Source organism: Hydra vulgaris, chromosome 15 (genome assembly GCF_038396675.1).
Source record: "Hydra vulgaris chromosome 15, alternate assembly HydraT2T_AEP".
Taxonomy (NCBI): Eukaryota; Metazoa; Cnidaria; class Hydrozoa; order Anthoathecata; family Hydridae; genus Hydra; species Hydra vulgaris.
The window spans coordinates 38870285-38885000 of NC_088934.1; the positions used below are offsets into that span (position 1 = coordinate 38870285).

The following is a 14716-nucleotide window of genomic DNA, read 5'->3' on the forward strand; positions in this document are numbered from 1 at the left end:
TGTGATTAAAATTAACAAATTAATATTATAACCTTAAAACAGTTACTGAAAATAAAATTGTAATACTGGATTATTATTTAAATAGGTGTGAGATGATAAACTAATTAGTAGAAAATTTTAAATTTTTCTTTTAATTATAATAATTATATAAGTATAAAAAACAGGTTGGACATAATAATAGTAGTATTAATTTATTTAATGTTATATTGCAAATAATTTATTTTATTAACAAAAAAATGATATAAATTTAATTAAACAATAGTAAAAAATTAATATTTAATCGCATGCCCCCGGTTTTTTATCACAGCTTTGCATCTATTCGGCATTGAGTTAATCAAAATTTGACAACATTCTAAAGGAATGTTGTTCCAAGCATTCTGGACAACTTGCCATAACTCCTCCTAATTTTTTGGTTTTTGACTATAAACTGCCTCTTTTTTGCATCCGTCCAAAGGTTTTCGATCGGATTAAGTCCGGTGGCTGTGCAGGCCAATCCATGCCTGCAATCCTATTCTCAATGAACCAACTTTTTACCTTGCGACTGGTATGCTTTGGATTGTTGTCCTGCATATAAACCCATCTTAGGTGCATATCTTTTTCTGCATAGGGCAATATGGTTTTTTGTAATATTTGAAGGTATATGTCTTGGTCCATAATCTTAAAGATTAGTCCATTGGTCCATAATCTTAAAGATAAAGACCATCAATCTTAAAGATTGGCCCTACGCCATAATAAGTAAAACAACCCCAAACGTTTAATTTTGCTCCGCCATGTGTTATAGTTTTTATGGTGTATTGTGGTTTGTATGCAGAGTTAGGTGGCCTCCTTACATATATCCTGCGTCCACTAGACCCAAATAAAACAATTTTGCTTTCATCAGACCACAAAATATTATGCCATTTTGAAACAGGACAATCTGCATGCGTTTGTGCAAAATGTAATCTTGCTACCACATGCCTTTTTTTCAAAAAGGGAACTTTTCTTGGGCTTATGGCGACTAACTTACTTTGTACTAACCGCCTACGTACTGTTCTCGAAGAAACGCCTAAATTTAAATCTTCTTTAATATGGCGGGAAGTTAAAAAAGGATCGGCAACAGCAGCACGTTTTATCAATCTGTCTTCATGTTCAGTCGTTTTTTGTTTTCGGCCCCTTGTTTCTCCTACATTTTTCCATTTTAGAGCATTTCTAATCGTCATAAGAGAACAACTTAATGTCTCTTGAATAAATTTGTACGTTTTCCCTTCTTGTTTTAATTTAATAATTAGTTGTCTCTTTTCTGCACCACAATGCTTTGCACGACCCATAATTTCTATTTATAAAATAAATTTATATGATTATTTTATATATTTCATTATAATAACACTAAACTTAATCTTACCTTTAATTAGTCTTACTAAAACCAAATAAACAAAAAGCTAATATAAATAAATTGATAGGAAACAAGAGATATGTTATTTTAATCTAAAAATCTAGATATGTTCGTATAATAAAATTCGGGACTTTCCTAAAGTAATTTGAACAGTATTACAGTATAACAACAAATATTCAAACTTTATTTTTTTTTGTCTTTAGAGTCAATATTATTTTTCAAATGTTGGATGTAGAGCCAACAAAAAGGGATGGGGCCAGGAAAACTGCCATCTCCCCCCCCCCCCAATGTCCCTAAAATATTTTTTTTAATAATTTTTAATTTTTCTTTGTTTAGAAATTTCTTGATATAGAGAACTTTTTTAGAAATTTTTAATTGTGCTCATTCATTTTGAAATCCATGGATCGACCCTGGGATGGGAAAAAGCAACGCTTTAATTCAGTCTTATCATAATCAAAATAATTGCAGAGCTGTACATATTTTTCTATTCAACTTAACAGTTTTCTAAATCAGTATTTATTAGGAAAGTAGATTAAAGTTTAAACCTGCGCAACGTAGCATATTTCGAGTGTTCCTTAAACAATGTAGTTTTTCTATTTCATTTGAATTGACATGGCTAAGAACGCATAAAACTGAAATTGATAAAGCAATACAAAGGCACTCAGGAATATCAGTTAGACCTTCAGATAACGTTATTTCGTTTGACCATATGTTTACTGAAATTGTTCCATTCGCTACAGAGCATTTAAATACTAAATTGAAAGACTCTACAATTCTTAATCTTGGTTCGTTTTCATTTAAAATGAATAGCTGCATTACCAAATTTTTGCGTCTTAATGTGTCATCGTAAAACATATTGGATTTTATCAAGGCCCAGTCTCCTTTCAATCCACTTATTAACATTGCTCTCTCAAACGATGGGTTGTAAGTAAAACACTTTGTAGATTCAGATAATTGTTTACTTGATGGTAAATGAAACCAATTAACAGTATGCGATGTTGCGATTACGTACCCGGAATAATCATACAGCTCTATCACAGCTAGTGGAGGTTCTCTTGAATGCACCACTTTCCATTTTAATTTTATCAAATTTTCACCGATTGGGTGTAGTTCGTTTTCACAATATTCACAAAAAACTCCAGAATAAAAATCATGTGTCGGTAAACATAATTTTAATGTTTTAACGGCTTCTCCTAGTTTTGACTTTCTGACAAAATAAGTGCCACCTGTTTTAAACAAAGCTTTTGATTTCAGTAAGTAATTGTCCATACTTGTTACTATAGTGCAAGTTAATGATTCGTTTGGCGGACATTTTAGAAATATATCTTGGTGAGCATGTTTTGTCAAAGTATTACGGGGTATTATTATCCCAGAAAATACCTTATTTATTGAAGGATAAGTGCAATATATGAAAACTTCATAACTAAAGTTTGAATCCAGCTGGAAAGCATTTTCACCTAAAAAAAAACAACTTATGTAATAATAATATGTAATAATAATAAACTTTTTATTATGTAATATAAGCAACATTGATAATATTTTGTATTATGATGACATAAAATAACTTCAAGTTGATTTCATTGTTTTAATCCAGTTGTTTAAAAAAAATCATTATTTTTTTCAAAGAAATTAAAGTAATAAGTTTTTAAACAACCAGTAATTTCTATTCTTTAAAACACATCGGATAAAAACCTCTGCTAAATATTATATTCTTGCCATTAAACAAAGAGCTTTCTAGAATATGCAAACATTTGGTCTAAATTATTAAAAAATAAATAAATAGCTTCGTGACCAATAGTTGGCCGAAATTTGAAGGTTTGTTCGGGGCAGTTTTTCAAGTTCTTTAATAAAAACGTTGAATAAATTTTAATTTAACGTTTAGAATAGTTTAGAAAAGTTTTGAACGTTTAATAAACTTTTACAAACGTACAAAGTAAGATAATTAACGAGTACAATCCAAACCTTATAATTGATAGATTAAATAAACGTAGATTAAAAGTTTGCAACATCGACTAACATTAGGCAATATTGAAAAAGTTTAATAAGCCTATACTTGTAATTAGGAGATATGCATATTTCAAATCTTTTAATATAATTTTATTATGCATCAGTTAAACTTTTTATATTAATTAATATTAATTGATTGTAATCAATACTGTAAACCTTTAGCATTAATTAATATATATATATATATATATATATATATATATATATATATATATATATATATATATATATATATATATATATATATATATATATATATATATATATATATATGAAGAGCTTATTTTCAAAATGCGGTAAGCGCCAATTTCGAAAAAACTGCGTTAAGTGGATAATTTTGAAGAGAAAGTTAGATACTTTTAAGTCATGTTTGTAACTAATTAATTAGGTTTAATTTTTTTTTTTTAATTTAGGCTCTAAAAATTATTTATTTTCAAAACGCTGAATAATTTTTTTAGTTTATTTTCAATGTGCTGTATATTTTTTTGACCAATCCGTGCTTATATAAAGGTAACTCCACGCAAGCGCAATAGTCATATTTAAATAATAATAATAAAGATGGCTGATTTGGATGGTTTAGACGAAAGTGTTGTGTCAACGTTAAAATCACGAAAAAAAAAAAACAATGCTCTGCAAGAGAGAAAAATAAGTTATTTAGACATTCAAGCGGAAGAAAAATTCCTACTATATCATGTAATCATGTTTCAGGTTACTGCAAAGTGAGTTTTTTTAATTTAATGATCTTCGTATGTTGAAATTATAATTTAGTTATGAGTTTAAAGTTTTATTATACACAATGTAAGATTACTTGGTATAATTTGTGTTTATGGCAAAATAATTATTTATTGATTGACTTATTTCAGGCTCGAGATATAACAAAGGATAATTTGCTAAAACATCATACAGAATTCTATAGTATTGCAAATAGTATATTCACATTCAAATAAATCACAAGATGCTACTATACTGTCAATGCTTAATTTAATCAGTGTTAAAAGAGACAGAGTGAAATATAATAATCGAATAAAGTTAAGAAATATGAGTATTGAGTACTTTTTATGCTGCGAGGGAATTAAAGTACGAGTTTTCCAAGCTTCATTTTGTTCAGTATTGTGTAAGTATAAAAATACTTTACTTTTAATTCAGAAATAGAATGTATATTTTGTTAAAAAAAATTAATGAGTAAAAGTTAATATTTTATTAATTTATTCCAGCCATAAAACCTGATAGAGTTTTAAGAATTGCAAGACACTGATATGAACATGGAACAACCAGACCTGAAAATAGAGGAGGAGACAGGAAGAAAATAGCTTTTTCTGAAAAGAAAGAAGTTATTAAAAACCATGTTCAGTCTTTTAATTGCAGAGCAAGTCATTATGAAAGAAAAGGTGCTCCAGGACGTAAATATTTGCCCTCTGATTTAAATGTAAAGCGGATGTATGAACTTTTTTTTAGTAAAAACAATACTTATACTGTAGCTACTGTAGGCTATTATTATTATTATGGGGTATTTATGAATCATTTCAATTTAGCTTTTGGATACCCAGCAACAGATACATGCTCTACATGTCAAACATATAAGTTGGCTATGAAAAACCATTAGTATTACTGATAACCAAAAAGTATTACTGATAACCAAAAGAAAATTAAAAACTGCTCTCTTCATTCTTCATCGAAGGAAAACCAGAAAATTTTATAGTCTTCTCAATGATATTCATCCCAATGAGATCACTATCTGTTTTGACATGATGGAGAACCTTGTACTACCAAAATTATCAATCGGAGAAGCCTACTATTCTAGACAGCTTTATCTTTATGTCCTTGGTGTTGTTATTCATAAAGGTGATAAGTCTCAGTCTGTTAACGATATATATTTTTTTACTTGGATGGAGTGTGAAAATTGGAAAGATTCGAATATGATCTGTTCAGCTATAGAACATCTACTTAAAAAATTTTTTAAAAGATAAATGTTTCAACGCCTCGTCACTTCGATTGTTTTCTGATGCATGCTATGGCCAGAGCAAAAACATAAATATGACATGTATGCTTCTAGCTCTAAGAAAACAATATTTTAATAAACTGCAGATTACACATACTTTTTCAGAACGAGGTCACTCATATCTGCCAGCTGATCGCGTGTTTGGTCGAGTTCAGCTAGATATTAAAAAAAGAGACCAAATTTTTGAGCCTAATGAATACATAAACATACTTAGCCGTCATGGAAAAGTCATGGTTTACGGGCAGAATTGGTCAGCACATGACTTCAAATCAGAAGTCAAAAAGTATGTCATGAGCAAAAAAGCATTTAAAATCAGTGAAGCAAAAAAAATTCTTATAAATTCAGACAAGCTCATAGTAGTTGCATTTAGTTACCATTCTGAGCCAAAATCACACAGTATCCTTAAAAAACGGAAGAAATGGGAGACATTTAGACCGCAACGTTTGGAATTAAATAACTGTGTTAAACATGCTAAGAAAGACGATGTTTTTCGTCTTCTCGGTCTTGTAGAAGCAGAAGCCAGAATACTTAGTATGTATAAAACACTACTCTGTAATGCCACTAAAGATAATGCTAGCCTTAGTGAAGAAGATAGTTCATAATTTGATTTAAATGTTTTTTAGCTGTGAATTTTGTAAACATGTTTAATTTAAGATACAAATATTTAAAAAAATTTCCAGCATAACATGATTTATTTTGTTGTTTTTTTTATTAACGTTAATGAATTCAAGATAAAATACTCATTAACAGTTTATATATTTTTATAGTTGCACTTGTGAGTTGTTTAAAAAAAGTTGCTGATTTATAATAAAGGAGAACAAAATTTTAAGGTAGATCTTAGAATGCATAATAAAATAATATTATGTTTCATTAATATATATTTTTTATTAATGAAATGGATATAAAGCGTTTTGTTAATAAATAATACTTGGATATACAGCGTTTTGAAACAAAACAAAAAAAACCACTGAAAATATACATCGATTTCATACCGCTTGATTTCAGTAGACATTAAAGTCTTATTAATAAAGTACATGTTTAACTAAATCAATAATAACTTATTCCAAAATACTTAATTTCTTTATGCAGGAGAAAAGTTCGATTTACTCAAAACCCAAAATATGGATTTACAGCGTTTTGAAAATGAGCTCTTCATATATATATATATATATATATATATATATATATATATATATATATATATATATATATATATATATATACATATATATATATATATATATATATATATATATATATATATACATATATATATATATATATATATAAGTCATTATATGACTTTAATAGGATCTGTATCCTATTTGCAACTCATATACTATTACTATATTACTATTACTATATATATATATATATACATATATATATATATATATATATATATATATATATATATATATATATATATATATATATTTATATATATATGTATATATATATATATATATATATATAAATATATATAATATATATATATATATATATATATATATATATAATATATATATATATATATATATATATATATATATATAAAGATGTATATATAAATATATATATATATATACATATGCATATATATAAATACATATATAAATATATATATATATATATATATCCATATATATATATATATATGAATATATATATATATATATATATATGTATACATATATATATATAAATATATACATATACATATATATATATATATATATATATATATATATATATATATATATATTATGTATATGTATATATATATATATATATAACATATATATATATATATATATATATATATATATATATATATATATATATATATATATATATATATATATATATATATATATATATATATATATATATATATATATAACTTTTATCTAACTTTTATCTTCGACTTTTATCTTATCTAACTTTTATCTTCGACTTGAAGTTTCACCATTGCTGGATCATCAGGAAGAGTTACTAAATCTCAAAAAAAATTCAATTTATAGAAAAAAATTTTTTACAGGAAGATATAAATTATTATAAAAATTTTTTAATTACTATATTTTTTTGTTAACGGGAAGTTACAGAAAGTAATTATGAAATAATGTTCTTTGGAATGGGGATAGTTTAATTTGGTCATTTGTTTTTATAATTTTTTAAGAGGTATTTATTTTCGTGCCTACATTTAGAAATTAATTCAGATTTTTTATTTAATAAATTTTCTTGATTTAAATGAGTAATTATTTCAAAACTCATTTAAATCAAGAAAATTTATTAAATAAAAAATCTGAAATAATTTCTAAATGTAGGCACGAAAATAAAAATCTCTAAAAAAATTATAAAAACAAATGACCAAATTAAACTATCCCCATTCCAAAAAACATTATTTTATAATTACTTTCTGTAACTTCCCGTTAACAAGAAAACATAGTAATTAAAAAAGTTTTATAATAATTTATATCTTCCTGTAAAATATTTTTTTCTTTATAATAAATTTTTTTTGAAATTTAGTAACTCTTCCTGATAATCCAGCAATTGTGAAACTTCAAGTCGAAGATAAAAGTTAGATAAGTGTTTTTTACTAATTAATTATATATATAAAAATACATATATATATATATATATATATATATATATATATATATATATATAAATATATATATATATATGTATATATATATATATATATATATATATATATATATATATATATATATATATATATAATATATATTATATATATATATATATATATATATATATGTATATATATATTTATATATATATATATATATATACATTTATATATATATTCATATATATATATATATATATATATATATATATATATATATTATATATATATATATATATATATATATATATGTATGTATTTATATATATATATATATATATGTATATATATATATATATATATATATATATATATATATATATTTATATATACATCTTTATATATATATATATATATCTATATATATATATATATACATATATTTATATATATATATAATATATATATATATATATATATATATATATATATATAATATATATATATATTATATATGTATTTATGTATATATATATATATATATGTATATATATATATATATATATATATATTTATATATATATATATATATATATATATATATATATATATATATATATATATATATATATATATATATATATATATATATATAGTAATAGTAATATAGTAATAGTATATGAGTTGCAAATAGGATACAGATCCTATTAATGTCATACAATGACTATAGGCAACTATCAATTGAACTGTCAAGCATTCTTTTAAATTCGTTAGTCGAGGAACAATTAACTGTTGCATCATTGAATGCATTCCAATGCCTAGCAACATGATTACTAAAAAAATAATATCGTGGATCGCAATTTCTGTTAAATTCGCGTACAAACTGTTCTCGTTGACCACATCGAGCTGGACGTATAATTGGTTTCATGTGCCAATTAATGATGGTAAGACCTTTTTCAATTTTAAACTTTTGAATCAAGTCACCTCTTATTCTACGATCCTCCAGTTTTTGAATTTGAAATAAGATACATCTATCTGTGTAACAAAGATGTTTGCATATAGTTGGGACTTTTGTGGATTGTCTTTGAATTTTCTCAATAATCTTTATATCTTTCATTAAATAAGGTGACCAAGCACTGATTGCATATTCCAGGATAGGTCTGACATATGTTTTGTATAACTTAGTCCATAACATTAAATTCCTTGATATAAATGTTTTTTTTAACATATTAAGCATTCTGTTAGCTTTATTACAAGCATGAATAACTTGATTAAAATATTTAGCATTACTTGAAACAAATATTCCAAGATCTTTTTCTACATCTGATTTTTCTAATTCGTGATTAAAATCGTTGTTTTAAAATTGTTTTCTAGTTTGTGCGTGGTTTCTTACTATAGGCATAACTTTATATTTGTCAAGGTTGAGCTTTTGTCCAAACTGTTGTTATTCAAGGTCGTTAAAATATCATTAGTGTCATAAAAAGTATTGATTAGCGTATTCATTAATTTGGAATCGCCTGCATTTGGCTTTCTAACACATTTTAACTTGTGAAACCAGCCGTTAATTTAAGTTTTAAGAAATATTGGGCCCAAAACAGAGGCTTGAAGAACTCCACTAGTAGCATGGGGCAAGTCAGATATGTGTTCTCAAAGTACTACTTTCTGTTTTCTATTAGTGAGAAAGTCTTTAATTCAATCAAGAAGGTCTCCAACTATTCCATAAGTTTTAAGCTTGATGATTAATAATTTGTGAGAGATTGTGTCAAAAGCTTTTGAAAAGTCCAGATATACCAAATCTACTGCATTTTTGTGAGCTAAGCATTTTGTAATATAATCATTGGATTCTAATAAGTTTGTAACACATGCTTTATTCTTTACAAAACCATGTTGAGATTGAGATATTAAATTAAGTTTTAAGAGATGATTTACAATGTCATTGGTTACTAAGCTTTCCATTAATTTACATGGAATAGATGTAAGAGAAACTGGTCTATAATTACTTAATTCATTGGTATCACCTTTTTATATTTTTATATATATATATACATCTTTATATATATATATATATATATATAAAGATGTATATATATATATATATATATATATATATATATATATATATATATATATATATATAAAGATGTATATATATATATATATATATATATATATATATATATATATATATATATATATATATATATATATATATATATAAAGATGTATATATAAATATATATATATACATATATATATATATATATACATATATATATATATATATATATATATATGTATAGATCTTTAGTTTGTTGGCTGTGGGAAGAGCGGACGGAAAAAAGTGATTCTTACTCCAACATATACGTCTCTTTTAATTACTTTTAACTTTCGTCCAACATTTCCTTGTTGGACGAAAGTAAAAAACATTAATTTAATTACAAATTAATCGTTTTTTAAAAAAACCACAAACACGCAAATTTAATTGACCAGAATGTTTTAAAAACATTGTGAATGTTTTTAACAATATAAACAATGTTTTTTTTTTATTTTTTTTAATAAAATGTTTTTATTTTTATTTTTTTTAATAAAATGTTTTTATTTTTATTTTTTTTACTGTAAATCATGCGCGGAGTGTTGCTACATCGACTATCTTATAGCCTGACTCGCAAGGGAGTGCTGCTACATCGACTGACAAATAGCCTGACTCGCAAGGGAGTGCTGCTACATCGACTGACAAATAGCCTGACTCGCAAGGGAGTGCTGCTATATCGACTGACAAATAGCCTGACCCGCAAGGGAGTGCTGCTACATCGACTAAGGGTTTGGTTGGGGCAGGCAGTCTATCATTATTAAAAAAAAAAAAATTCCGGTCTTGCATTTTAATTTTTACTTTTTGTCAACAAAATATCGAAAAAACTTTCGGACAACATCTAAGGGTTGTATATATATCTATATATATATATATACATATATATATATATATATATATATATATATATATATATATAAACATATATATATATATTTGATATAGATATATATATATATATATATATGTGTGTATTATATATAATTAAATAAATGTATATATGTATATGTACATATAAATATATATATATATATATATATATATATATATATATATATATATACATAAATATATATATGTGTGTGTGTAGATATGTATATATATATATATATATATATATATATATATATATATATATATATTATATATATACATAATAATAAAACTTTGCACATATATATATATATATGTGTGTGTGTGTGTGTAGATATGTATATATATATATATATATATATATATATATAAATATATATATATATATATATGTATATCTATGTATATATATATATATATATATATATATTTATATATAAATAAATATATGCATATATATATATATATATGTGTATATATAGATATATAAGATAATATATACATATATAAATAAGTATATACATATATATTTATACATATGTATATATATATATATATATATATATATATATATATGTGCAAATATTGATTATTATGTAAATATATATATATATATATTTATATATATATATATATATATATATATATATATATATATATATATATATATATATATATATATATAATACACTATCGTGCAAAAGTCTCCGCTCATTTGTAATATTTCAATAAAGTAACAAAAGTTTGCAAGAAAATTGCGTTTATTTTTAATTGTTTATTAAACAATGAGTTAGACAGTAAATGCAATACATTTTAGGATGATTTTAAATATATAAAATCAATAAAATGTTAATATACAAAGTTGTAAATGTTAAAATTTATTTTCATCAATATGAGACCCCTTGGAGCGTATAACAGCAGCACATAATCTTGGCATTCGGGCTAATAATTTATTCATGGTTTCCGCTGTTATCTCATTCCAAGCTTTTTGCAAACGTTCTCATAGTATTTGCTGATTAATAAAAGATGTTTCACCTGCTTCTCTAATCTTCCGATCCAGTTCATCCCACAACTTTTCGATGGGTGATAGATCTGGTGATTGAGGAGGTCAAGTCATAATTTTGCAAACTTTTTCCCTTTCTTTTAGTTTCAAATAATTTTTGCATAATCCAGATGCATGTTTTGGATCGTTGTCCTACTGCATGATGAATCTTTTCCCAATTTTACGAATACCAGATGGAATCGCGTGCTTAACCAAAATATTATGGTACATGTGTTTATCCATGGTAGATGTGATTTAAACTAAATCTCCAGTTAACCCATTGCCAAAACATCCCCAAAGCATAATATTACCACCTCCATGTTTTACAGTACTTTGTATACATTGAGGAAGCACTCTTTCATTAGGTAAACATGCACGCGGCGTCGGGTACCAAAAAGTTCGAACCTACTCTCGTCTGTCCTTAGAACTTTCTTCCAATCTTCTAATCCCCAATTTTTATGCATTTTTGCCCATTCCAATCTTTTCTTCTTATTTACTGCCCTCAACAAAGGTTTACGTGCAGCAACGCGTCCAATTAAGTTGACTGATCTTAGTCTTCTTTTTACAGTATCAGTTGATACTGGCTTTACCCTTGTTTTGTTGAGTTCTGCTGTTAAAATTGTGGCTGGAATTTTTCTATTTCTTTTGCTGGACACAACAATAAACGTATCTTCTTGCCGTGATGTAACTCTTGGTCTTCCAGAACGTGATCTGTCACTGTTGGAACCAATATCATGCAATCGTTGTAGAGCATATCTCACACCTGATTCGGATATTTTTAACCTGGAAGCAATTTTTCTATATGAATAACTTTCTTCACGTAAAATATATATTTTGCCACGAAGTTCTTCACAATATTCTTTCTTTACTTTCACCATTTCTCAAATTCTTTATTAAATTCAAGACATTAAATGCGCCCACTAATGCCATTTTCAAGTATAAATATAAACATAAGTCTATTAAAAGCAACCAATTAAAATTACTGAAAACATCCTTACCATGCCGGAAAGTATCATGCTGCTGTCAAACCTAAGCTTACAAAAAATATTTTGGTTAAAACTTTTGTGCAGTTTTAAATTTAATAAAGAATACTGAAGAACTTTATATGTATTTTACGTGAAAAAGGTTATTCATATAGAAAAATTTCTGCCATGTTTTTAGCAGCAGAACTCAACAAAACAAAGGTAAACAAAATTATTTGAAACAAAAAGAAAAGGAAAAAGTATGCAAAATTATGATTTGGCATCATCAACTTTTTATATTAACATTTTATTCTTTTTATATATTTAAAATCATCCTAAAATGTATTGCATTTACTGTTCCTTGCAAATATTACACATGAGCAGAGACTTTTGCACGGTAGTGTGTATATTTATATAAATATATATATATATATATATATATATATATATATATATTTTTGTAGATATTTATATATATATAGAGATATATATATATATATTCAGAATATATATATATATATATATAGAATATATATATACGGAAAAAAACACATACTGAAACTTTTTAGTCCCTGTGTAATAAGCTAACTAATAAACTTAAATATTTCACGACCCGGAGGTAATCCACTGTTGTAGTGTGGTAGCCCTCCTATCAAAAACTTGTTTAAAGAATTGTTTTTGGTTTATCAAAATGATTACAGAATTTCTACAAGAGAAAAATTGGCCAAACTTGATGGCGGAGTAGTGAATCAAGTAAACAGTTACATGAGTGGTGTGGGAATATATCAAAGTTTCTGATGACCCTTGCTGATCGATTAAATCTACTCGAGCACAACAAAAATAAGAAGAGCAAAGAAATAGCAAAACTCCAAGTAGATTTAGAAACAACAAAAAAAGTAGTAATTCCTTCAAACATCAGCAGCAATTGGGTTTAAGTAATAAAACAAGGTGCTAAAAATGCTAAAAAACCAGCTGACCAGCTTGCTGTAGCAATTGCAACTATAAGTGAGTTAAATGAAAGAGAAAGAAGAAAAAAGAACGTAATTTACTATGGAATACCTGAATCCGAAAAGAAATTTTTAACAGATAAAAAGCAGGTGATAGCAAAAAAATAAAAGAGGTATTTAATTTAATTGGCAAAAGCAGTGTTTCACCAGTTTATGCAAGAAGACTAAAATCTAAAGATACAACTAAACCAGGTCCAATAATAGTTGAACTAAGTGATGTTTCGTTAAGAAATCCACTTCTTCTAGCAGCAATAAATTTGAGAGAGAAAGAAGGTTACAAATCAATTTACATAATTCCAGATTTAACTGAAGCACAAAGAAGTCTTGATTACGATTTAAGAAAGAAAAGAAACAAAGCAAACAGTACACTTGCTGAAGGCTCGCCCTTTCGATATGGCATTCGTGGAAATCAGATCGTCAAAATTAAATCTTAACAGTACTAACTCAACAGAACCTTTTTAGCCATTATCTATAAACGAACTAAATGCTTCAAAATGTATGTATTTAAATGCGACCTCTTTAGAAAATAAATTTGATGAATTTAAGGTATTAATATAAACTTACCGTCCACAAATCATAGTTAGTGAAACGTGGTTCAAAAGCATCTCGGTTGTAAATCTAAATGGCTATAATCTATATAGAAGAGACAGAAATGATGGGCGCAGAGGTGGTGGTGTGTGTCTATACACTACTGAAACTATTAAACCATTAGAGCTAAACGATGCTGTTTTTAACTTAAGTAAAATTGAACAAATCTGGGCTACAGTGTACC

General features: G+C 25.4%; 1 protein-coding gene across 2 annotated transcripts in view; it reads right to left on the bottom strand.

Annotated features, from left to right (window-relative positions):
* Nucleotides 1–549: 549 nt before the first annotated feature.
* LOC136091442 (uncharacterized) overlaps nucleotides 550–14716 on the bottom strand; it is a 58657-nt gene continuing 44490 nt past the window's right edge. For both annotated transcript variants that reach the window (XM_065819034.1, XM_065819033.1), the window contains 2 exons: nucleotides 1918–2829; nucleotides 550–1312 (listed from right to left, as the gene is read on the bottom strand). In XM_065819034.1, coding sequence (XP_065675106.1) covers nucleotides 687–1312; nucleotides 1918–2829 — 1538 coding nt within the window. In that variant the 3' untranslated portion in view covers nucleotides 550–686. The remainder of the gene's footprint in view (nucleotides 1313–1917; nucleotides 2830–14716) is intronic.